This window comes from Limanda limanda, chromosome 7 (assembly GCF_963576545.1).
Source record: "Limanda limanda chromosome 7, fLimLim1.1, whole genome shotgun sequence".
NCBI lineage: Eukaryota > Metazoa > Chordata > Actinopteri > Pleuronectiformes > Pleuronectidae > Limanda > Limanda limanda.
The window spans coordinates 7,980,545-8,004,505 of NC_083642.1; the positions used below are offsets into that span (position 1 = coordinate 7,980,545).

General features: G+C 40.8%; 3 protein-coding genes and 1 long non-coding RNA gene across 4 annotated transcripts in view; 1 reads left to right on the forward strand and 3 right to left on the reverse strand.

Annotated features, from left to right (window-relative positions):
- Positions 1 to 95: 95 nt before the first annotated feature.
- Positions 96 to 1,214, reverse strand: LOC133004746 (uncharacterized). The gene is made up of 4 exons (XR_009678341.1): positions 978 to 1,214; positions 647 to 757; positions 434 to 527; positions 96 to 342 (listed from the first exon to the last, which is right to left on the reverse strand). It is a non-coding gene; the product is annotated as an uncharacterized LOC133004746 (long non-coding RNA).
- A 1,952-nt stretch (positions 1,215 to 3,166) lies between these two features.
- LOC133004747 (glycerol-3-phosphate dehydrogenase [NAD(+)], cytoplasmic) lies at positions 3,167 to 8,737 on the forward strand. Its single transcript, XM_061074255.1, has 8 exons — positions 3,167 to 3,269; positions 4,897 to 5,074; positions 5,356 to 5,496; positions 5,649 to 5,787; positions 6,245 to 6,357; positions 6,986 to 7,222; positions 7,628 to 7,734; positions 7,868 to 8,737. Exons 1-8 carry the CDS (start codon positions 3,226 to 3,228, stop codon positions 7,962 to 7,964), a joined length of 1,056 nt encoding a protein of 351 aa, XP_060930238.1. The 5' UTR covers positions 3,167 to 3,225; the 3' UTR covers positions 7,965 to 8,737.
- Positions 8,738 to 9,437: 700 nt separating this feature from the next.
- Positions 9,438 to 18,640, reverse strand: LOC133004748 (glucose-6-phosphate 1-dehydrogenase). The gene is made up of 14 exons (XM_061074256.1): positions 18,477 to 18,640; positions 17,139 to 17,192; positions 16,487 to 16,608; positions 14,643 to 14,680; positions 14,419 to 14,527; positions 14,001 to 14,218; positions 13,204 to 13,362; positions 12,258 to 12,383; positions 11,923 to 12,016; positions 11,343 to 11,529; positions 11,010 to 11,245; positions 10,855 to 10,931; positions 10,534 to 10,626; positions 9,438 to 10,446 (listed from the first exon to the last, which is right to left on the reverse strand). The coding sequence occupies exons 3-14, from the start codon at positions 16,601 to 16,603 to the stop codon at positions 10,356 to 10,358; spliced, it is 1,545 nt and encodes a 514-aa protein (XP_060930239.1). The 5' UTR covers positions 16,604 to 16,608; positions 17,139 to 17,192; positions 18,477 to 18,640; the 3' UTR covers positions 9,438 to 10,355.
- A 1,096-nt stretch (positions 18,641 to 19,736) lies between these two features.
- Positions 19,737 to 23,961, reverse strand: part of LOC133004749 (adenylate cyclase type 6-like) — a 38,840-nt gene continuing 34,615 nt past the window's right edge. The window contains exons 23-24 of the mRNA XM_061074257.1: positions 23,728 to 23,852; positions 19,737 to 22,593 (exon numbers count right to left, since the gene is read on the reverse strand). Of these exons, the coding sequence (XP_060930240.1) occupies positions 22,465 to 22,593; positions 23,728 to 23,852 (254 nt within the window). The 3' untranslated portion in view covers positions 19,737 to 22,464. The remainder of the gene's footprint in view (positions 22,594 to 23,727; positions 23,853 to 23,961) is intronic.

Consider the following 23,961-nt stretch of genomic DNA (forward strand, 5'->3'; position numbering starts at 1 on the left):
AAAGCACTGCAGTTAATTAAAACTAAACATTCATGTGATGCTTGATGTTATAGGTGAACATATTGTACAGGGAACAAATGTGAACAAGGTATATGTGGAGTGAAAGCTTTATTTACATACAGCAAAAATATTGTACAAAAACTCAGATGAGGCTTGAAATGTTTCTCTGCAGCCTCTGGGTCATGACTTCTTTGTGGGACTCTTCTCCAGTGTGTAGACGTCTGTGGTGTGTAGCTGTGAGATCCAGTGTAGCTTCCAGTCTTATATGAAGTGTGGGACACAGGTCGGTGCACTCCTGGCTGTGGAAGGATGGATCCATGTCATCTGTCCCGCTTCAATCAGCTGTAAACACATTCAGTAAAATTAGCACAGTTCAATTACAACATACACCTTTACATGTAACTGGAAAATTATTTAATGAATATAACCTTACCCTCTTTCTTCTCCGACAACTCCTCAATGCTGATGTAAGGTCTGGTCGGATCATACTGGCTCATAGTGTGTCTTTGTACGTCATGGACAGGCAGCTGGAAAACAACACATGTAACATGACTTTATTATTAATAAACGGAAATAGCCGCGCTGCATCACCATAGGAAGATCCACAGCAAAAAAACACCAAAACAATTCAAAAACAGTTACTTACATTCAATGGCTTAATTTTCTGCACTTTAAATCCGGACTTTCAGCGTCTCAGCCTAACGCCTCTTTGTTTGTGTGTGTGTGTGTGTGTGTGTGGAGGGGGGGGGGGCTGAGGCTGTGAAAACATACAGAAAAAAGTCACGTTGATGAAAAAACTTAACGAGAACAAACTGTTACATCTAAGTAATTCATACATATTTACACATGCACTAGATCTGCTCCAGCACTCGATGCTGTATTCGTATTTTAGCAACTTTCTCGCTATCCCAAAGAGTGGCGGACATGCTTTCAGATGTAGGGTTAGCTTAGTGGTTAGCATGGCGGCTCTAGCTCACCGTAACTCAGGGACTGTGCTTCCGTCTTCTCCGCCTCGACTCGTCCACACCGGGCCCGCGGCTCTGCCTCCACACGCACTCATCTTCTCCTCCAGGGAACAGTGTCGTGTCGACTTCAGCAAGTTATTTACCCCGAAGACAGAGTCACTCGTACGGGACAAGCTAAACACGACCCGCTTCCTGTCTGCGGGACACTCGACGCTGCTGCACGGCGTTTACGAGGCTCTGATTGGACGAGTCCATCAGCTGATGACGCGAGCGGGTGACGTGAGCAGCGGTGTTCAGTACATTTACACACATGATTCACGCTGTTCTGTGTTCGTAACCTTATAGTTGAATGCACTTATCGTAAGTCGCTTTGGATAAAAGTGTTGACTGTTTTAATGGAATACTGAGAAAGTTTAATAACAACAATTAGACAATTGAAGTTCAAATTATGAAGGAATTTAAGCTCTATATTGTGTCTCCTTTATATTTAAAATAATAATCAAACTGAGTGGAGATGTATGTTGTATCCAAACAGCCGGCTGCTGTGTTTTGTCACTGTGCAGTCCATGGGGGATTAAATATTACACTGAAAAAATAAATCATTAAATCAATGAATGTTTCATAGCAATTTTGAAAGTAGTGGTGAAAAGGTACCATTTATAATTCATGGAACAGCTTAGTTTGCCATTGACATGTGAATTTGATGCCAGTATTTTGGGAGGACAGATATTTTTATGGAAAGCCAGTAGAAGTTTGGAGCTTACAGGACACAGATGATCATACCCAGCATAATTTATTTGCTGGTAGAGGTGTGGTTTACACTTCCTCTGTGCATTTAACCAGCACAATTGAAAAAGTGACTGTAATCATGCCACTCTGTACAGTTGTTGAGATTTAGGATTGGATGACAATAAAAATTTGAAATAAAGTGCATTGTTTCATTTCTTTTGACTGCATTGACCTTTGTTCGTGGTATACAATATAATTCATTATAGCACACTTACTTACTTAAGAACAATTTAAAATTTCAGGTTTAATATTTATTTTAAGCCTGGTTTACTCAGCCAGATAGTTTGTTGGTGCCTCTTACATATTGGTGTTATCTGCTCTCAGGGAAACTGATTTGCATTTGTGAAGCTCAGAGCATTGTCATTTGCATGTGAAAGCGTCCTGTAGGAGTTGGAGCAGGGGGGGTCAAATCTCAACAGCTCACAGGCTTGACAACTGCAGGAACCCTGAGCGTTTCCTTTGCTGCCTGCAGATACGTGTGAAAGTCGTTAACCGAAGGATGTGCCAACACTTCTCTGCGACACAGATTGACACAAACGCTTCTTTTCATGCAGTGATATGAGTAACACCTCAAATTCAAAACAGTTCAACAGCACCACAAACCACAGCCTCCATAATAACATCAAAGTTCATTCCACGCCTCATTAAATCAGTTTCAACCACAAACTATAATGAACTTCAAACACTAGGTAGGAGTGATTTGATGAACTGACTTCATTATATTGTATTTTACAATTGTATTTATTAAATGTAGCTAGCCTGTTATATATTTGAAGACCAATGTCGTCTGTATGAATATGAGAATAAAAGAACAAGGAAATGTTTGGACAATCTGAAGTGGTACATAGCTGTTAATATTGAGGTGATATAATATAGTAATTGTTGATTTTCAATCATGAATACTGACGTCTGTAACTACACACTTAAATATATTTCCCATATTATAACACTCATTCTTGCCAGAAGTGCCTTTTCAATACTTAATGCTTTATGTACTAATTTCTAGATTTTTATTTTTTATCTGCTGCAAAATTGAAGTCTGGCATTGAGCCATATGGATAGTAGATGTTCCTCAGGGAAGTATTCTAGGTCTCAATTTATTTTCTTAATTTAAACACTAATGGTCATTATGCTTATGCACATTTTGCACAACTGTTGCACACAGCTCCACTTCTTCTTATTAGCTGTGTCCCTGTCATGAAAGTTCTACTTGGAGTGATGGAAAGAGAGAAGCTGTCACACACTGACACTAGTCCACTTTGTCCCAGGTTCACTTCAGTCCCCAGTACCTCCCACTGGACCACAGCTCCAGGGGGGAGGGGGCAGTGGGCTCAGTGGGCGGGTCAGTGTCTCCCCTCTGACCGGCCAATGAGATCAGTGTGTGCTGCTTGCATAACCACACTGCAGCAAACACACACACACTCACGACCACAGACACACACTCACTCTCTTTCAGCAGCGGCTCCTCACGATGGCAGCTCCCAACAAAGTGTGCATCATCGGCTCTGGAAACTGGTAAATGACCGTGTGCACATGTGGGAACGGGAGGGGGGGTTTAAACATGGCGACAACTTTGGAGCATGTTGTGTGTTTGTGTGTGAGTGTGTGTTTGTGTACCGGTGCTAGCCAATTTAGCATCACTGGGAGAACAGGTGGAGCTAACGTTAACTAGCTGCATTTTCCCATAGGAACAGTGGTAGAGCTAGCATGCTTAAGCTAATGTTTACTGTTGCATTAGCCGCATAGCAAAACCGTGTATTTGTTTGTTTGTTTGTTTGGCATTGGCTTCTATGCAAAGCTAATAAATTAGATGACTGTGCAGAAAAACTGACCCCACGTCGGATTATCGGATGATTTGCGCGTCATGGAACTTTCATTCATTTACACATGAAGAGTAGAAATGTTATCATGTGATTCTGCAGCCGTCAACATATGGATCATAAACAAGGAACTGAGCTTTATATTTATATTCATGTGGATGAAACCAAACTCCAGCTGTTCGTGATCCATCAGTGGAAACACAGTGAGATTAGATCCCGTTTTACTATAGGGACCTTTAAAGATTTAATCATGGAGTTTAAATGTTGTGTTGTGTTTTAAATGTGTTTCCACCGAGGGATCATGAAGTGGACAGGTTCACCTTCAAACAGCTGGAGTTTTATTTAATACCTGAATAACAACATATTCATGATTGGAAAAAGTATTAAATAAACTCCAGCTGTTTTAAGTAAAGCTTTTTTCTTCATGATTTAAAAACAAATCCTCTTAAATTCAGTTAGTAAATAGACTCCAGCTGTTTTGATTAAACCTGTTTTATTCACAATCTCTCAGTGGAAACACAACATTTTTAACTTCATGATTAAATCTTTAAAAGTCCTCTGGGTATTTGATTAACTACAGTTTATCCAGAATGCTGTGGCCAGAGTTTGAACAGAGTCGCTCCCTCATTATATCTGAACTCCTAACTTTATCTCTAAGGCTGAGCCCTGCCTCCCGACAGAGGAGACTCATTTCAGCTGCTCGTATTCACAATCTCACTCTTTCAGTGGCCATAGGTGAGTGTTGGAATGTAGATCAAGTGGTAAACTGAAAGCTTTGCCTTGTGCCTCCGCTCCTTTGATGCTACAGTCCTGTACAACGCAACCCTGGCAGAGTCCCACACCCTCTGGGAACGGGTTCAACTTTGTGCAGAGAAATGCCGACTCAGCTCTTGCTTTAGATACGCTGATTTAGACATTGATCTCTTTTTCAGGAGAGACCTTTGTAGTGAGAGAGTAGTAGTGGTTGATGTTACTGAGCAGCATAAAACACAAGAAGAGCCAGGAATAGTAATGACCCGTTAATCAAAGCGTTCATCAAGTAATTACTCAGCTGAGATCAAGGTCCTGTTCAGACCTGCCATAAACAGACGTCCTGGTTAATCGTAAAGACCGACGGTGATGTAATGTCAAGGTGATCGGATCGGCCTCGGGAACCCAAACACTGGACTCTGGATCATTTCTAGAAGCCAGGATTACGATTAGTTGATCTCTTCACTGACAGTTTTCTGGCCATGTTGCTTCGTATGTTCACAGATGGAAACATACTGTAAATTGAACACAAATGTTACCTGAAACTAACCCTTTAACTATTCCCATTACAGGGGTTCTGCCATTGCCAAGATCGTGGGTGCCAATGCCACGCAGAATCCAAAATTCGATGACACCGTCAAAATGTGGGTGTTCGAGGAGATGGTGAACGGGCGCAAGCTGACGGAAGTAATCAACACTGACCACGAGAATGTGAAGTACCTGCCCGGTCACACGCTTCCAGCAAATGTGGTATGAAAGTGCACGGGTGTCTGTCATTGTGTGTTTTTGCTTTGTACACATTATCATTTCTACCTGTATTTGTCCATATCAATCTTAGTAGCTTTCCTCCATCGCAGCCTCCATATTATGTTTTTAAAAGTGAATTAAACCACTGCAACATCAGTTTTCTGCACATGTTCTCTCAGCAGGTTGTTACACCAGCTCTTACATGAGTTGCATCAGACATTAATGTAGTTCCAATCTCTTCCACCACCCTTCCCTCACCCTCACCCCTCCTCACCTCTCCTCAGCTGGCCGTCCCCGACCTGGTGGAGGCGACCAGTGACGCGGACATCCTGGTGTTTGTGATCCCGCACCAGTTTGTCGGGAAAGTGTGCGACACCATAAAGGGGAAGATCAAGAGCGACGCACTGGGGATTTCTCTCATCAAGGTTCGACTGTTCATCGATTTTCTTTTTTTTAACAACAAGCAGAACCAATTTGTTTCCAAATCAAACAGCAGCCGTTGTGCAGTGTGGTCTTTGACCCAAATACCAGCTCCGTGTTGCTCAATGCAAATGTGTTTGTGTACTTGTTCCACCAGGGCGTGGACGAAGGACCCGATGGACTTAGACTCATCTCTGACGTGATCCAGGAGAAGCTCGGCATCAACATGAGTGTGCTGATGGGCGCCAACATTGCCAACGAGGTTGCTGACGAGAAGTTTTGTGAGACCACCATCGGTTAGTCTTACTTTGTGTGGCTTATTCTTGATTTCTTTTGAACAAAAGGGTTTATTTATTTAGTTCCAGGCTGCACTTGGATCAGGATTTCAAAGTAACGATGAAACCTTGAAACAGGAAGTATCTGTGTGTTCTTATCGTCTGGGAGGGGCTGAACTGTTAATCTGCCTTTAGCTGATGTGTAAATGACAGAGTGGGTGGGTTCACTTTGACACATGCTTTCTTCACTTCGCTGCACGCACCACATAACCACTTCCTGGGATTTACTGTTGTATAAAACAAGAGAACGCTAACCTACTGTGACAGCGTTAGTATTTGTTGGATGACAGCTGGCAAATTTCTTAGCGGCTCGGCAGTTTTATACCTGTCATCGTTTCAACCATGAAAAAGATCTACTCTGGCAGAATAAGTTCTCTCGTAGAGATGCTGAAAGAAAGATTCTTTGCTCTGCTTCTAGGATGTAAGAATAAAAACCACGGTGCTCTCCTGAAGGAACTCATGCAGACCAACAACTTCAGAGTCACTGTAGTGGAGGAGTACGACGTGGTGGAAATCTGTGGAGCCCTGAAGGTGAGTGTTCACTGTGAAACACCAGGTTCCCAGTCTGGCTGAGGTATCACATATGTGTGAGTGAATACACATTTACAATAGAAATACTAAAATAAATTAAGCTGTGAGCTTAAAGTTCCTGTGGAAGGAAAATGGACAAAATGGCAGTTTGTTAACATGCAAAGTGAAACACTGTGTTCGACAACTCTGCAAACATATTGAAATGATGTATAAACAAAGACGTCGTCAGGGTTTTTTTTGTTTCTTGGCTACAATGCTCAGGCATTCTGGTTCCAGCTTCCCGAATATGTGGATTTGCTCCTTTTCTGTAATAACTATGTGAATTGACAAAGGGTTGAGGACAGTGCTGTTTGTGTATATGTATGTGTGCAGCTAATTGTTTTTATTATCACTGATTATACAAAACCTACTTACAAAACATACAAAATCTCATTTTTGTTTATGAAACATCAGAAAACTGAGAAAAATACATAAAATAGTTGTCAATACTTCTTTCAATTGCTCAATTCACCCATGTTCATCCATGGGTGAGACATTACTGGAATGTCGTTACGATTCCCCAGCTAGTACATCCAGCTCTCATGTCTGGAATCTCTCCTCATGTCCCTACTCCCTGTCCGTCCTTCAGAACATCGTGGCGGTCGGGGCAGGTTTCTGTGACGGTCTGGGCTTCGGGGACAACACCAAGGCAGCAGTGATCAGACTGGGCCTGATGGAGATGATTGCCTTTGCGCGCATCTTCTGCACCGCTGGGCGCGTGTCCTCTGCAACCTTCCTGGAGAGCTGCGGCGTGGCCGACCTCATCACGACCTGCTACGGCGGCCGCAACCGCAAAGTAGCAGAGGCGTTTGTGAAGACCAAGAAGGTGAGTACTAGGATATTGTTTTCCCTTAAAACAATAATTACTTTTACAACTTTAAGTTAAGGAGTGTTTAGTGTATTTAGATTTTAATGACCAGTAATATTTAAGTAGAAAAAGGTTTATACTGTTTTCACACATCCTATGTGTATGTGAGTAAGTGGTGGCAGCTTTTAAACTGTGTGAACCATCTCTCATTTCCCTTTTTATTTTTTAAATGAATAATGCTCCCTCTCAATAAAGCCCAGGCTGCTCCCTTTACTGTGGACTTTTAACTTTGCAGACCTTTTACATGCATAAAAAAACGAAATGACACACCAGAGGAAAGAGAAATTGACAAATAAGTTTGCTTTAATGGGAGTTCACACGTGGATATGTCATGTTTCTTCTTGTATCTCTTCTCTTGCTCAGTCCATTGAGGAGCTGGAGAAAGAGATGCTGAACGGCCAGAAGCTGCAGGGACCAGCGACAGCAGCTGAGGTCTATCTCATCCTCAAACACAAAGACCTCATTGACAAGTAAGCTGAGCAACAAAGGCAACACACAAAAATCCCAGCATTGATAGAAAATGCATCAATCCAGTGTTATTTCCAACCTTAACTGTTCCTCCTCCTCCTCTTCCTTCTTCTCTTCCTCCTCCTCCTCCTCCAGGTTCCCGCTGTTCAATGCAGTGTATCAGATCTGCTACCAGGACCAACCAGTCACAGAGTTCATACGCTGTTTGCAGAACCACCCGGAGCACATGTAACAGAACAACCAAACTGACCAAGTGCCTTCTGTTTATCTCAACTGTATGTTCAGCTCGGTTTTGACCACTTTGTTCTTAACATTCAGTTTTTGACGTCTTAAAGTGCTTCATTCCCTGACTCACACTGAAACTTGAAAGATAGTTGTTGGGACCGTATATGATGGTCCAACTACTTTTTGTTTTTGCCTGAGAAATTCTTCTGGTGCCAGATGAAATCAAAATGCATGATGTTCGTTTTAAAACAGGAATCCACATCCACGTTATGGTTAACGCATGTCTTTCTCGGACCATAAATGTTCATCAGTAAACTGACAATGTTGATGTGGCATCATTACATCACGCATTCTGATTTCCACAGGCCCACTCCTCAGGGCATGGTACCTCATCTCAAATAGGTGTTGCCGTCCAGTGAGCGCCGTGTCCATCATCTCTACAAGTTATTTAATCGTAGATGTAATACCTCACTTTGTGTCTTACATAATTCACTGATATTTCCTGTCTTGTACTGTATTATTAACAAACTGTCGATCGCACACAGCAACCGTTTTAATATGATGAACATGCGAGTAAGTGCCTTTAGATGCACGGTTGCTACATCTTGGACGTTGTCTCATTTAGTATTTTGGGTCAAACCAAAGACTTACAGCATCTACTTAACGTCCGTCCACTTTGCCTTTTGTTACTGTGAACCTGCCTGACCCGTTTATCAGTTATGAGTTATTGTGTTGGAAATATGTCAACTTCTGTCTGTGAATAAATTAAATCTGTCATCATTGCTGGAGTACTTTAGATTCTTAGAAAGGTGATTCTCTTATTTTAACTACCACACACTTGGGTACTCATAAGGTCTTAGAATATATATAAATAATAAAAAGCAAATGTAATTGTATCGTATGCCTAAACTTAAAAAAAATTATTCATTGATATTAACTGCTCTGGTGTGAACTACGCCTCTTCTCATTCATAACATATGGTATAAATAAATATGGAGAATTATTGGTTTGATTTAGCCTCCAGATATGAAGCAGTGGGAAACTGAGCTTAGCACTTAACACCCTTTATATTTCAGTTTTAACCTAGATTGGCAAAATATAACTTAATTATTGAGATTGAGATGGGTTATTGTTTTCTAAGGGTTTAGGGGCATCTAGAGGTGAGGGTGAAAATTGCAACTAACTGAACATCCCTCCCCTAAAGCATGGAGTTCCTACAGTGGCCTTCGGGTTCATTTCTGCCAATATCTTCCAACACATGCAACTAAACTTTGGAAAATGCGGATCCAGGTTAGATTGCATCACTAAAACCTTTTTTATTTCATGTAGAAAACATGGGACAAAACATATCATCTAACCCTCAGCAAGAAATCAAGTCTGCATATTTTCATTGAAAGGCTAAATTCCATTGAAACATCTCATTAACAAATCAGTTGTGAGCTTATGTGAACCTGTAACAAACCACATTAAAACACATGACCAGAAGCAAAAGACTTTTATTACAAGTTGTGGAAATGTAGCTAGCTTTACATGAGCGTGCAGCGAACCGCAGTACGTCATTAGACATTCATTGTTGACCTGTGTCAGACTGCCGTCTGCATCTTTTAAAATATGGAACAAAAAAAATAAATCAGCAACTTAAATAAACCTGAAAAATGATCTGAAGTTAATAAAACTACTAAACAAGAGAGCTTACATTACACTTTAATATAAGACTATCAGTATGAATGTTAAGAAGTGATGCTGCCTGGCCCCTTTACAAACACATTCTATTTATCTTTAACATGACGTGCTTGGTCCAAGGCAGAGGAGGCAACATGAGTACATGGGTTGTAAGAATAGCTTCCACTAAGTGTGATTAATAAATGCAATAAAAGGTTCTACAATCAGATGCTTTAAGAGTGACAGCTGTTGTTCCTGGTCTCTGCTCCGTCCAGTCACCGTCTTTGGTGAAGTAAAGTATTGACCCTGTGTGAGCGTGACTCCCATGAGTGTTTTGTTGTTGCTGTGTTCTGTTCTCGTTATTCCATTTACCATCCTGACAAATTAAGACCTAATTCAAAAGGAGACGGGGACATGGAGCCAGTTCAGACATTCATTTTATTTTTGTTCCCCCTCCAACGGACTTGGTCCCACATCTAAATTCAAATAAAGGCAGCGGCATTCCTAATTCAGGATTCTCTTTTGAATGTCTGCTGAACTGGCTTCATGGAATAATAACTACACCTGAGAAATACATTTTTTTAAATATCGCCTTTCTTGTTCTGCTACTGTGATGGATCCACACGGTGGAAACACCTCCTCCCTCAGAGACACTCCAGTACTGGAACATGACACCACTCACGCACCCCTCCCGCTATCCTACCCTACCTCTACTCCGCCCTCACGCCGTTGCAGTTCACAGTCTGTGAGGGTTGACCCATTTGTAAGTGCCTTTGTAGATAAATCCAACTCTCTTTGAGAGGTCGTCTGCTTCTACTGGGCCACGGCTGAAAGAAAAGAGAAACAATCACTTGCATCTCTTTGTACTGAACTTCTCTTGGGGTTAAAAAGGCAAAGTGATGGACAACTCCTACCTCCCATATTTGTATGGAATAGGTTTTGGCTTCTCTTTGTCTATGTGATGAAGGAGAGGAGTGAAGATCCTCCATGCTTGTCGTAGTTCATCACTGCAGAGACCAAAAAAAGGTTTGGCAGTCATAAAATGCACAGCTGTCATATCATATAATTTAAATCGTTTTACAACTTGTGGATTCCATGCCAGGGCTGAGAATGGAAATTACACACCATGCTGCCATCTAGTGTTGAAAACCGTTAACTTACATAAAGCGCTTACAAAAGACTGGTTTAGTTTCCATGTCATTAGATGAGAAAGATGCCAAAACAAAAAGACAGACCTGCGCACAAAGTGCATCTGACTCCCACAGAAGACGTCCAGGATGAGACGTTCATAAGCGTCTGGAAGTTTCACGTCCTAAAAAAAGAAGGCACACGTTGTTAGTTTTGTTTCTCGTAATGACAGTAATATATAAATAAATCAGCCTGAACCTGCCTTGTATCGACTCTTGTATGTGAGGTCCAGCTCAGTTTCCTCAGGGCTGAAGTAAACGCCGGGTTTCTTGCTCATCATCTTGGCGTAGACGGCCTCGTTGGGCTGCACACGCACCACCAGCTCATTCCTGTGACACTGATTTCCAAAAATGTCTCCCGGGACATCGGTGAACTGCAGCCGCACCTCGGCTTTCCTCTCGTTCAGAGCTTTGCCACAGCGAAGGATGAATGGAACGCCTGAGGAGGATAAAGTCCATGCCAATGTGTTATGAAAGAACGCAGCAAAATGTGGCATGACAAGTATTTGCTTTTGTCAAGGGCAAAGTATGTTTACCGTCCCAGCGTTCGTTGTGCACATAGAGCACAACGGTGGCGAAGGTGGCCTGAGTGGATCCCTTAGGGACTGTGGGATCATCGAGGTAACCCAGTTTGGCATCTCCTTCGCCTTCTGGATCCCCGACGTACTGACCCAGCACCACATCCGACATGGACACCGGAGCAATGCACTTCAGCACCTTCACCTACAAGAGAGAATACAAATACATGGAGGGAGATGGAATCACCCGTTACAACAGCTGACCTGACCGTGACACACTTCGTCCACAGCACATTTTAAGAGATTTATTTTCACAACCTAGCAAACCAAACTCCTGATTGATGTTAAGCCCCCATCAACAAAGCGACAACAAAAGGAAAAGGAGGACCTGTTTCATTAATCCTTGTTCACGCGAAAGACAAAGTGAAACACCTGTTGTGACTCTTGAAGGAATTAGTGCTGTGGAGATGGATTATTCCACATTACAAACGAAGGCCTGGTTCTCTCTGACACTAAATAAAGGCCTAAGCTATATTTGAGAATTTATAGTTAATCGTGATCGGATGAGGGTTTTTTTTGTCTCCAGAAGGTTTTGTACCTTTTCATCCCTGACATCATCAGAGCTGGTGGAGGCTGGTTTCTCCATGGCAACCAGGCAGAGGATCTGGAGCAAGTGGTTCTGCATGACGTCTCTGATCGTGACAAGAGGAACACGAGTCACACAAAAGACACAGAGAGGAGGAGGAGGATGTGATGGTCGTTATCATCTTAATTCAAATTATAACAGATCATGTGATGGTGAGGATTTTCTGCATGCATTGTTAAAGAAGTTGTTACAATTCAAATTTTGATATAACTCCACTCTGCGGGATACATTCTTAAACTTCATCATTACACTGCCAAGACAAATCCAAGCGATTTTATTCTCCTCACCGGATGATGCCAAAATCATCAAAGTAGCCTCCTCGTCCCTGGGTGCCAAATGGTTCTTTAAATGTGAGGACGACACAGGCCAGGCTGTCCCTGTTCCAGATCGGCCCAAAGATTCGGTTCCCAAACCTGCAACGAACATCACATAATGGTTTTCTGTGCTCAGCGGCAGACGCAGCACGAGGGACAGCTGTTCAGGACAACATCCATAAACATTTATTCTCTCCTTTGTCCCTTATTAAGGCCCAGTTTCTATTTACTTTGTGTGATATTCACAGGGGTTCTCGAACATAAACGAGCTGAAACTGAAGTGTCGCATAAATTACCTTCACTCAAAAGGAGATTGTTATTTTACAGGGAAATAAAAAAACAATTCACAGGGTGGCATGGATACTCAGGCTCAGGGGCTAGAGCGGGTCGTCCTCTAACCAGAAGGTTGGAGGTTCAATCCCAGTCTTCCCAATGCCGAACTGTCAACCTTGACGACTGTGCTGTTCTCATATAAACAGTATTGCCCATAGATGCACTGTATGAATGTTTGGGTAATTTGTGAAAAACTGTACAGTAAAGTGCTTTGAATGGACATCAAGACTAGAAAAGGTGCATCTGACTTTGTATTGAACAGTTTTTTATGTATAGTATTGTGCTTCTTATCTCTTTGGATATCGTATCAAAATAATATTGTATTTTATTTGACTTTATCTTCTTACTGTAAGCTACTAATGTTAAGTTTACTGTTTTATTGACCCTATTCTGAAATAATTATTTGATAAGAATGATAATGAAACCAGTTAGAAATTCAGGTCAGGCTATCTGGGACTCTGTTCCTCCATGAATGTTCACAAGCAAACTTCATTCAAGTTTACAGCATCTGATAATCAGAATATTCACAAAGCTAAAATAAAACAATATGAATAAAAACAACTTCATCCAAGGATGATTTTCTTACCTGAGCACCATGAGGTTCTGCACCATCTCTTTGCCCAAGTAGTGGTCGATACGGTAGATCTGCTCCTCGGTGAAGAGGGAGGAGAGGTGAGAGGACAGCTCCTCTGAGCTCTGAAGGTCATGTCCAAATGGTTTCTCCACAATCACCCTGCTCCAGCCTCTACACACACACACACAACCACACAGAGAAGGAAATGAACAAAGCAGGACCTGTGCTCTTCTTTTTTCTCACTCATCACATCAATAACCCCAGACACTGTAGGTACAGGCCTTTTATAATACTTAGATTGGTTCGACTGGAGGGCAAGTAAGGCAAGAATCACAGAAGAATCTTGTCCACTGGATCGACTTGTTGAGGAAACACATGAGGGCAAGAAGTTTTTCTACTTTTTATATCCACTCAGACAGCAGTTTATTAGGAGAGGGGAGAGAGAAAATACTGAAATGTAACTTTGAGGGCTGCAGTTTGTGGTTGTGTAGCAATGCCCAGAGACATGTCTGTTACTTAACAAAAAAACGATCACTTGGATATATGGTTGCGCCTATGGATGCATCCAGAACTTCAAGTGATGCTGATTAACTTCACAAAATACACACACACCTCTGAACCATGGTACTGGTGTTGAAGCTGGTAAATGTCTCATATAATATAAAATCTACATTCACATGTTATTTGAGGGATCTTTTGTATCCCTCAAAATGAAAAATACCTCAGAGATTAAGCTCTGTGTTTGCTGTCATTCCGATATAGCAGATAAATGTAAGACAACAGTTAGTAAGAGAAGTGTGTGTACGTACTTCGTGCTCATACAGTGGTGCCTGATGTTTTTCGTAACGTCGTGGTAGACGGTGGGAGGCAGGGCCAGGTAGAAGAGACGGTTTGCTTCATTTCCTCCAGGCAGAGACTGAATGTGTGTGTTCAGTTTAGAGAAGGAACTCTCCTCTGTATATTTCCCACTGATGTACGTGTTCCTGCTGAAGAAGGCCGACAGCCGCTCTGCATCTGTATTCGCAACCTGCGCCAGAGAGGGAGAACATTTATGCATGCATGGATTTAATTGGGGGGTCTTCAAAAGGAAGAAACATAAGTTGGAGTGTGAGATTCAGGAATTAACTGTTTAATAAACTGATTTTTCTGGTCGATTTGGGGAAGGAGAACAATGATCTGTGAGAGACTTAAAACAAAATAAGATGCATCTCAAATGTCTAATTTCACCTTCAGGTACGGCATGCAGGAAGTCTTTATGGCATCTATTGTCAAGTCAGAGCGAGCAAAGCCGACAAAATATGTCTGCTCCGGGAGGAGGCCGTCTCTGAACAACCACCTGGGAAATAAAAAAAGATGTATATGGTCAGTTCAGATGAGAGTAATGTCCTTTATTCAGTTCTGATGTGTAAAAAGTGTAACAAGTCTTTATCTGAGGTCCGAGTTTAACTCACCAGAGAGTTGGGTAGATTTTCTTCTTAGCCAGATCCCCCTATGGATACAACCACATGACAAGAAACATGATTTCACCTTCAAAATACAGGTTATGTACACAATCATTATCGGCTGACACTGTGTACTTGCGTTACTGTGGTGCTAATTAAACAAGTGCACTAAACCCAAGTTGTAATCATATTTTACTACACAAAAGCCTCTAGAAGCTGCAATACTGCTGCTCACACCACGTGGTAGTAGGTATCTAGGTTGCTTTACATGGTAAAAGTTGAAGTAATCCCACAGGAAGTAAGAACCACCAGCCAACCGGTAACACTCTGTCCTGCTGTATGTGGAGGAACCTGGTGCTTTAGTGGCTCACTGACAGAAAATGTGACATCTTTAGCTATAGTTGCTTGACAAGTCAAACAGAACAAAACAATGGCTGTGCAAGCCAGGGGTCATTCCCAACAACTAATCTGGTGTGTACGCACACTCGCACAGTATCTTACAACATGATCAGAAACCAACTGGCTGCCCTCAGTCACACCTCCCACTTCCTCAGAGAGAAACGACTATTGATTTTCGTATCAGTAAGTAAATGTTTGGAAATGTGGCGTGACTATGTGTATTCACTTGGTAATACATGCAAAAAGGCTATTCAAATTTAAAAAAGGAGATTTCAGTACACATACTGAAACACTTGCAGCGACACAAACACACACACACATGAATAAAACGGACACAAACAAACAGCTGCACAAAGAGACGCCCAGCTCCTCATCTGAGCTGCCTGTGTGTCACACTGAAAGAAAAACGCTGACTGTGTGTGACACTGCAAAAAAGCAGCAGCAAGAGAAAGGGAACGGCAAATAACCAGCTGAATGAAGCCTGATTAGTAGAAGGAACTAAACCAAAACAAATCTTTGATGACGTGTTTTTATGACAAATAAAATGGTTCTTTGAAAATTACTTTGCAGACATATACTTAGATAGTTTTAAGGCCGACTGGAGTTGTGGAAGAAACATTGACAAAGAAAGAAGGAAATTATTTGACTTCCTGGTTTCCACATCTGACAAGTATGAGGAAATAGCAAACAGTGAAAGAGGAGATTTCCATTATGCTCTTGGGTTGTTTCACTCCATCTTTTGTACTTTAGCAGTAAAATAACAACGACTCAAAGGCCCTCAGAGAGCATGAACATCTCTGCCAATGCCCAACATTACCCTGAGTATGCCCTATTTGTTTATTAATATTTGTGTATTATTTCTTTAGAAATAAACTAATCTTGGTTCTTCCTTTTCCCATAATCGCAGCCTTCCACCACGTCCTGTTGTATCTGTGCAGTGTTTTTGTGTAATGCATAGACATGACTGAATACCTTGTAAAATTCTTGGTTTATTTTATACTTTAATCACATATCGGCAAATTTAAATGCAAAAATCCTGTTTAATCAAAGTTCTCAGAAAACAATCCTGATGACTTTGCTGTAACTCCTCACATTGACTGAAATAAAACAGCAAAGAGGATCAAGCAAAGCAAAGTATTCAGTGTCTTATCTTCAGGCTTGTGAAAGCTCAGTTGACTTGTTCTGCTTGTTTGCAGAAGCTCTGTGAAATCAGTTTCAACATTTCCTTCATGCGCAATTGTTGCAGTAGTTTCAAAGACTTCAACACACTTTCTGTGAAATTGTGGCCAAAGAGGTCCTTACCCTGTTTGTTTTTTTTTAAATCACACAGTAACTTCTGTGTGATGAAGATTGCTCCAGACCTCTATCTCCTGTATTTAATTTACCAGCCTACTTATTTACACTTTACTCAAACAACCACTTCATAGACTGTGACCCCCCACCCCTGCTCTCACCGATGCTCCCATGATGATGAAGACGTGAACATCGGACTGATGGAACTCTTCATCTTCATGCAGCTCCTTCCTTAGCTCCCCAAACACCTCAGAGCGAGAGAGAGGGATGCCACTCATTTTCTCTACAAGGAGAAAAACAGAAAATGCAGTTTCACAAGTTAAAACCACCTTACTGTTGGGATTTTAAATGTTATCTTCTCTGTGTGTTTGTGTGTGTGTGTGTGTCTGTGAAGATGGCAATAGAACTGTACTCAAACAAAATGAAGGAGGGTGGGGGCAGGAGCAGTTTGGGCCAGATATATGGCCTTCACGCCATCACTTATGATAACCTTTGCTGCTTAGTGTTAATCTTGAAGTTGGCTAGAAATGTGTGTGCGTCACATCGCTGGTCAGTCTCACACCTGTCTTGATAAGAGGTCTGATAAGCTAAATTGTAATTAGCTGCACCTCCATAAATGCCTCAAACAGTAGGAAATACAGATTGCAACAGCATTGTTTGAAAAAATGATTTGTAAATGTGCAAAACCAAACCATTTCCTTCTTTACTTCCTCCTTCATGATCCAACATGTGAATATAAGGAAGGAGGAGGAAATATTCGGTTTAGATTTACCTTGAGTCACTTAAACTGAGTCAAACCAGGAACTTACTCACTTTTTACACCACCGACTTCCTGATATTCCCCGATGCAGACTTCTCTAGGAGGCTCTGTGACAACATATGAACACAACACTGTAATAGTAGTTTAGTGTGAAACTGCAACGGCACAAGCAACTAAAGATTGTTTACATTATCAAATAATCACGTTTCCATTTATAAGCCAGAGGACTTTGTTTGTGATAAAGAGAAGAGAAATAAACTCAGTACACATGACACATTACGCAATCCAGTAATTGGTTCATTATTTGGTCTTTAAAACATCAGTAAACAGTGGAAAGTCCCGATCACAGCATCCTGAAACAAAACAATAATCCCACACATTTAAATAAAATTGTTTAACAAGTTGTAATACAAATAATAGTTGGAATTTCTCCCAGTTATGAACCTGAAACTTTCAAATGTTTGGGATTTTAAATATATTTAAACTGTCAGATGTGTTTAAACTAACAACAAATTTAGTTTTAATGGACACTGCTTTTAACAAGGGCTTTCAATAAACTATCATTTTTGCCAATGATGTCTGTCAACTCTGTGTTTGCTGTGCTGTAGTAACTTTTTGTGTGTTATCTGATCTTGCTTTTATATGAATTCTCAAAGGGACTTTAAACAGGGGATAAATCAGAAAGATTTTCAAACACATGGTCATTGTCTCACTTATCTCCAGATTAAAACTAAAAGGACAATTTGTGTTCCCCTCAATAATTCTCTGTTATGGATTATTGTATTTATATCTACAATAAGACAATTCAATGCCACAGATTTGAATGTTGTCATTTTTCTTTCTGGCCTTTTTCAGTATTTGACATTTGATCACTACTTCTTTTTTTCGTCTCGTATTTTTCCCCACTATACATCCTTTCACTTTTCTATTCACTACTCTTCCCTCAGCTGGAAGCAGAAACAACACTGGGGAGAGGATGCATGAGGGATGGTCACAACAGCTCCAGGAATAGCCTGACACACACAAACTATAATGAAATAAGTCAAATCCTCCAACAAATCCCGTATTTAGGACTAAACCTCCTGGTGGAGCTGGATACCTGCGGGCTAACGTGTCAGGGATAACCCGGGCTAACGTATCAGGGATAACCCGGGCTAACGTGTTGTCCTTTTCGGGGGACAGAGAGACATATTTAAAGACTTGCCTGTGTCCATGCATGTGGAAACGTGATGCTAGTGTGTGGTGTATGCTAGTAAAGCTAACGCTGCACAACAAGCTGCTCGTTGGCTTCACACGCTGTTATGACAACATGACAACTCCTCACTGCTAGCTTACAACTGCTACACACACACAGACACACACAATGAAAGAGACAATCTGCAGCTACTCACATGTCCGGTAACGAGCTGATAACCAGGCAGATAAAAGAGCCTCGAGAGCCCGGAGGAAACACACTTTATCTATCTGTGTGTGTGTCTGTGTGTGTCTGTATCTCTCTGTATGTTTCTGTCTGTCTGTGTCTGTGTCTCTGTGTGTGTCCCTGGTGTGTGTCTGTGTCCTGGCCACTTCCCCGTTGGGGTGACACGGCAGATTTAAGAGATTTTATTGGTTTAGCAGGAACTCACCAGCGCTCGATCGACTTCCCATCACTGTCGAGTCCCGTGACGTCACACGACCTGCCGGTGGGCGGGGCCTCAGCGACGAGAACAAGGAGCTGATGATAATATAACATAATATAACATAATATAACATAATATTATGGAATAGATTAAATTGAACTGAATGAAAGTTTACATATTTATCAATGTTTAATTAAAAGAAATATTCTATATTATGTGTAAAGCAGCTGTATGTCTTGTATGAAAGGTGCTAAACAAATTGAGTTTAATATTATTGTTATTGCTGTAAAAGAATAAAATAGAAAAGAAGTTAGTATAACATTACAGAATAGAACAGCACAGATTAGCATAGAATAGAGTAGAGTAGAATATAAGTTAATATAATAGAATATAATTTATTCGAATACAATTGAATAGAATAGAGGTTAATATAATTAAACAGAATTGAATAGAAGTTAATAGAATTGAATAGAAATTAATACAAAAGGATAGATTAGAATAGAATATACCGTAAAATAGTGAGGGACGAATATCAACGCATTTTCTTTCATAAAATGGTTTTAACTAATTCTAACTAATTTACCTCTGACAATATCTCTGGGGTCTTGTGCTGCAGGGTAAACAAAGTGAAACTTTGAAACTTTGTTTACTTGTGTGAAGCTCTGATGGTAGTATTAGGGACATAGAAGATTATGAGAATAAGTTATGAGAATGAAGTCATTGTGTTGTGAGGGTAAAGTCATAATTTGTTTAGTTCAGGGGGAATATCAGTCTGTCACCTGCATTTAAATGAGCAATGTGTAGCAAGAAACTTGTGCTAGAGTCTCTTCTGAAGAAAGAACCACACCGACATGTTTGAAATTTGATCTTGTGTGGAGGAAATGTTTGGAATAGCAACCAGTGAGCTGTGACTTCAACATATATGTGTAAACACACTTCTTCTACATCCCTCAGTTCCTATATCAGCCACCAGGTGATACACATTCACAGCACATGTAACACCAAAATTAAATATATGACCACAAAAAAACAGCCATTGATTTTTTTTATTTTTTCTTCAAGGGGAAATGTTATTTTTCTCTTTGTCATAGTCCTCAACTCGTCTCGTCCTTCAGCTTTGCAAAACACTCCCCTCTCAAAACTCCTCCAACTCAGGGATAATACAAATAAAACAAAAACAAATGCGGAAGGATTCATCAGGCCTGAGCAAAACACTGTTTCAGTAGTATGGGGACAACCTTCCTCCCCTCTCATACCCCCCCCAAAAAACATCCCAAGAGTTAACAATCAACACAAGTCTATGGACAGCCAATAGAAATAGGATACATACTATGCACATTTTGTATAAACTCATGTCCATTCTATAAACTCTTTGCTTATATGAATCACTCATCATTGGTCACAGTTCACGTGATAGTTGGTGATCTCCCTTACATTGCTGTACTGTGGTGCACCCACTGTTCCCCGAGGCCAAGTATCATTGCACAGCAGGGGGCCGATAGCACAAGGCTGCGTGAGCTGGCTTTGGTACAAACATGATCAACTGTTGGATGCCATTGTTAGAGTGTGGCGGAAGAGCTGTAAGTCAGGGCCGATTCTCCCCCGATAACAAAAGTCGAAAGCCGGAGAAACAAAGATCCCCGCGATGATTAGAAGGTTTACTTCTCGACAAGCCCTTATCCCGTTCTCTCCGTTCAAACGTCAGCAGTCCAGACAGAGCAAGCAGGCACAGTTCCTGTTAAGTGTTATTCTACAATTTGATTTATATTAACTTAAGGCAATCAAACTCAGCTAGTCGTTTTTTTCCACTGAAAGACTGAGCGGGGGGAAATAATAAAAGAAGTATGCATGTAGGCCAAATTCTGCCTGTCCTGTTCACATAGTGTTACACCAGGGATGTTTCTACTTTGAAGTTCAATGTACGGACGGGAGAGCTCATTTCAAAGTCTGACTGAGATTTACAATACTGCAATAGTGGCGTAAATCAAAATAAAAAGCACAGTGAATCATCTGTAAATGTGTGTTTACTGCTATGCTTACGTGAGCATACACCACTCAGGCTCTGCTGCAAAGGCAGCTAATGGTTATTACTATCTATACATGATCATCACACCTACCACCAGTTGAAATACTGTATTGTACATTAGGATTGAACAGTTGAATTCATTGGCTGCAGTTGATCAGTTGGTACCAGTGAGCTTGAGCTTTTCAACTGGCGTTTTACTAGAAAGCGTGCTGGTCTTTGATCCTTATCATTGGAATGAAATGATCATAATAAGCTTAATAATTAATCAGAATCATCAGAATAATAATAACAACATTAAGAATATACAAATGATGGATACAGAAGTGATACAAAATACCCTACATTAAAACAAACATAAATGAAAACAAGATACCACAATCAGACATGCTTCAAAGCGGTTATGTTTGGCAAGAAAGCAGTTTTGTTGTATCATAAAAACCTCACAGTGAAAATAGTTATGCCCCTCCTGGATTACAAAGCACAGTATTCAGTCAAAATCAATATATTTATATTTTTTTCCTTCATCTATTTCTTCTTCATAGAAGAATCAGGATGTGTGGGATCACTGCGCTGAAATCCAAGGCCCACCTATCCTGTCCCGATGGCTCTGGAACAACTCTCTGATCTAAGTTCCTTCATTTCCATTTGCACCAAAAAATACTTGTCTGAAAGGGAAGGAGCCATTGTTGACAACATACTGTTATGGCTGAAACCCGCCGTGCACGGGCTGCTCAAGCTCTAAGGAACCAACCTGACATAAAATGACAATGAAGAGGATCCTAATTCTAGTCGAAGCTATTTAAACTCCTCAGAGAGCGGAGATAAAAATATATATTTCACTTTCCAATAACATCCATAGTCATCTTTAGCAGTTTTGTCTAGAGGTTGAGGGCAACATTATAATTTAGAACATATTTGATCAGCGTTTTGCTGCCTGAATGACAGACAAAATAAATAAATTGTACACATTTTATGAAAATAACCAAGCAGCCTTTGCTGCCAGCAGTCGGGCAAAAAAGACAAAGGGTTCAGGTCTGCTGCCTAAAAAAACAGAGGCGGTGGTCATTGCTGACTTTAGCGAGAACATATCAAACATGTCTTGCCTTGCTTTTAGTAAATACTTTAGTCTTTGGTCAATATATTTCTCCTCAGTTTATACATATATTCATACACACACAAATATGCATGTACATACACACTTATAAACGTGTAATAAACTGGATATTTGTGCACGCATGTATTCACACTTCTTCATAAAGGACCTTTTGCACAAAACATCGAGATCAAAATAAATAATTAATCCAGAAAACAAAATATGAGTACCTGTTCATAATTCATGAGATAAAAAAATACAGGGAAAAAAAAACACAAAGTAAAATTAAAAAGTAGCCTTATGTACAGCGTTAATCTTCTTTTGACACAGGCTAAAAGGCGTTGTTTTAAATAAACAGACTTTGCATCTTTCAAGAAGCCTGAGAGAGAGGCTAGACATGAGAAAAACACTTGTCCTTCAACATGTATGTGAGCCAAAATGGCTGCCAACCGAGAACATTTTCCTCTCATCAAGAACACTTTCCTTTTTGAAGTCCTAAAAGGTTTTTCTTTCCTCTTCGCTGGGGATTCAAGTGATGGCATCCCCAGTTTTTAGTCGCTGCCTCACACTGTGAGTCCTCACTCAGTGGTGCCGTGTCCATGCCGTGGGAATTGTCCCAGCATCTGCTGTTGCCGCGGCTGCTAACTGTTTGGCGGTCCCTCATTCAGGAAGTAGGTTGTCATTTCCCCTTTACCTTTGACCTTCACAACCCCACGACACTCCATCACGTAGCCTTTGTTTGCGAGCACCTGGTGGAGGTCTGTGGTCACCTGTGAGCAGAGCAGGAGGAGGAGGCACAGTCAGGGGATACGTTTTAAATAAAATATATCATATTCACTTTTTAAAAATCAGGTAAATAATTATTTTTGAGCCAGAAAAACTACTTTTAGTGATGTCAGTGTTTTCCTATGTATTGCGTGTTTAGTTTAATTAGACCAGTGTTTGCTAAAATGTTTGTCATATAAGCTTTTTAAGGTGTTTCCACACGTTCACTGGAGAACAGCTCGAGCCACATCTGTTGTATTCAAATCTGTCTGAGCCAGAGAGAAAACTGACCGTGCCCGACCCAGCCCGACAGGCTCTCCGTGTTTTGTATCCAAACCAGATGCAGTTGATGTAAGCTGCACTGAGCTCGTTTTTCTCAATCACGCAAGGTTATTTGTTTTCTCAGATTGCAGACATGTGCACTGCGAAATATCAGCCCAGCCTTTGCACACGCCCAAAACCTGAATATCATTTCAAAATGATTATCTGAGCCTCAACAGGTCCTGACGGGCTCTTGTCAGGAATCCACACACTAATACAAACTGATACTTTATGCAACAGCCTTTGTTTGACTATTGACAAACTGGAAAACCTTCATTGTCTTCCTCAAACCTGTTGACTTTGTTTGTTTTGCAGTCACCTGGCGGCTTGAAGAAAAGGTAAATATTCTCAGCTGTGAGGCATAAAGAATAGTTTACACTCAGGAGCATGAATCTGTCTTTAAAATTTTAATTAATAATAATAATGTTACCTTTGTCATGATAATTATTTTAATTGACTGATGTTTGTTCAGGGAAGAATCCAACAATTTCATTGTACCTGAGGGTTAGGGACAATTTTACCTCTTTAAATTCCGGATGAGGTGGAGGATCCAGGAATGTTTTTTGTCACTTTCTTTTACATTGCAAGATAGGACGTTGACATTCCAGTGAATAATTCATGGATCTTAACAAAAATAATTTAGCAGACTGGTATCTATGAGTGCTTGTAATTTGGTGAAGCTTTATTATTATTAAATCAAATACTGTAGCAAATCCCATCCTATTGTCATCTTAACTTAAAAGGCATATAATTGGTGTTTTGCATTTAAAACCCCTGTTTGGGCTGAATTTTGAAAGGGGTTAGACAGGAAGTGGTACCTGTATTTGGTCAGGTACACCCGTGCTGTCCATACGACTGGCCACGTTGACTGTGTTTCCCCAGATGTCATATTGAGGCTTCCGTGCCCCGATGACCCCTGCTACCACAGGTCCAATATTCAGACCTGGGAAATTAAAGATAATTGAAAAAAGAAATACATCAGAGTGCATCAACAAAAGCTGCTTTCTTACTAGTTTGTTACTGTGTCAGATAGAGAGCGGTCATTTCCCCGT

Excerpts from the sequence above, each read along its gene's own strand:
- LOC133004747 (XM_061074255.1), top strand. The coding sequence starts at position 3,226 with ATGGCAGCTCCCAACAAAGTGTGCATCATCGGCTCTGGAAACTG. Across the intron at positions 3,270-4,896 it reads ATCATCGGCTCTGGAAACTG|GGGTTCTGCCATTGCCAAGA; the intron begins GTAAATGACCGT and ends TTCCCATTACAG. Across the intron at positions 5,075-5,355 it reads ACACGCTTCCAGCAAATGTG|CTGGCCGTCCCCGACCTGGT; the intron begins GTATGAAAGTGC and ends ACCTCTCCTCAG.
- LOC133004748 (XM_061074256.1), bottom strand. The coding sequence starts at position 16,603 with ATGAGTGGCATCCCTCTCTCTCGCTCTGAGGTGTTTGGGGAGCTAAGG. Across the intron at positions 13,363-14,000 it reads CACCACTGTATGAGCACGAA|AGGCTGGAGCAGGGTGATTG; the intron begins GTACGTACACAC and ends GTGTGTGTGTAG. Across the intron at positions 10,627-10,854 it reads CAGATGCACTTTGTGCGCAG|TGATGAACTACGACAAGCAT; the intron begins GTCTGTCTTTTT and ends TGGTCTCTGCAG.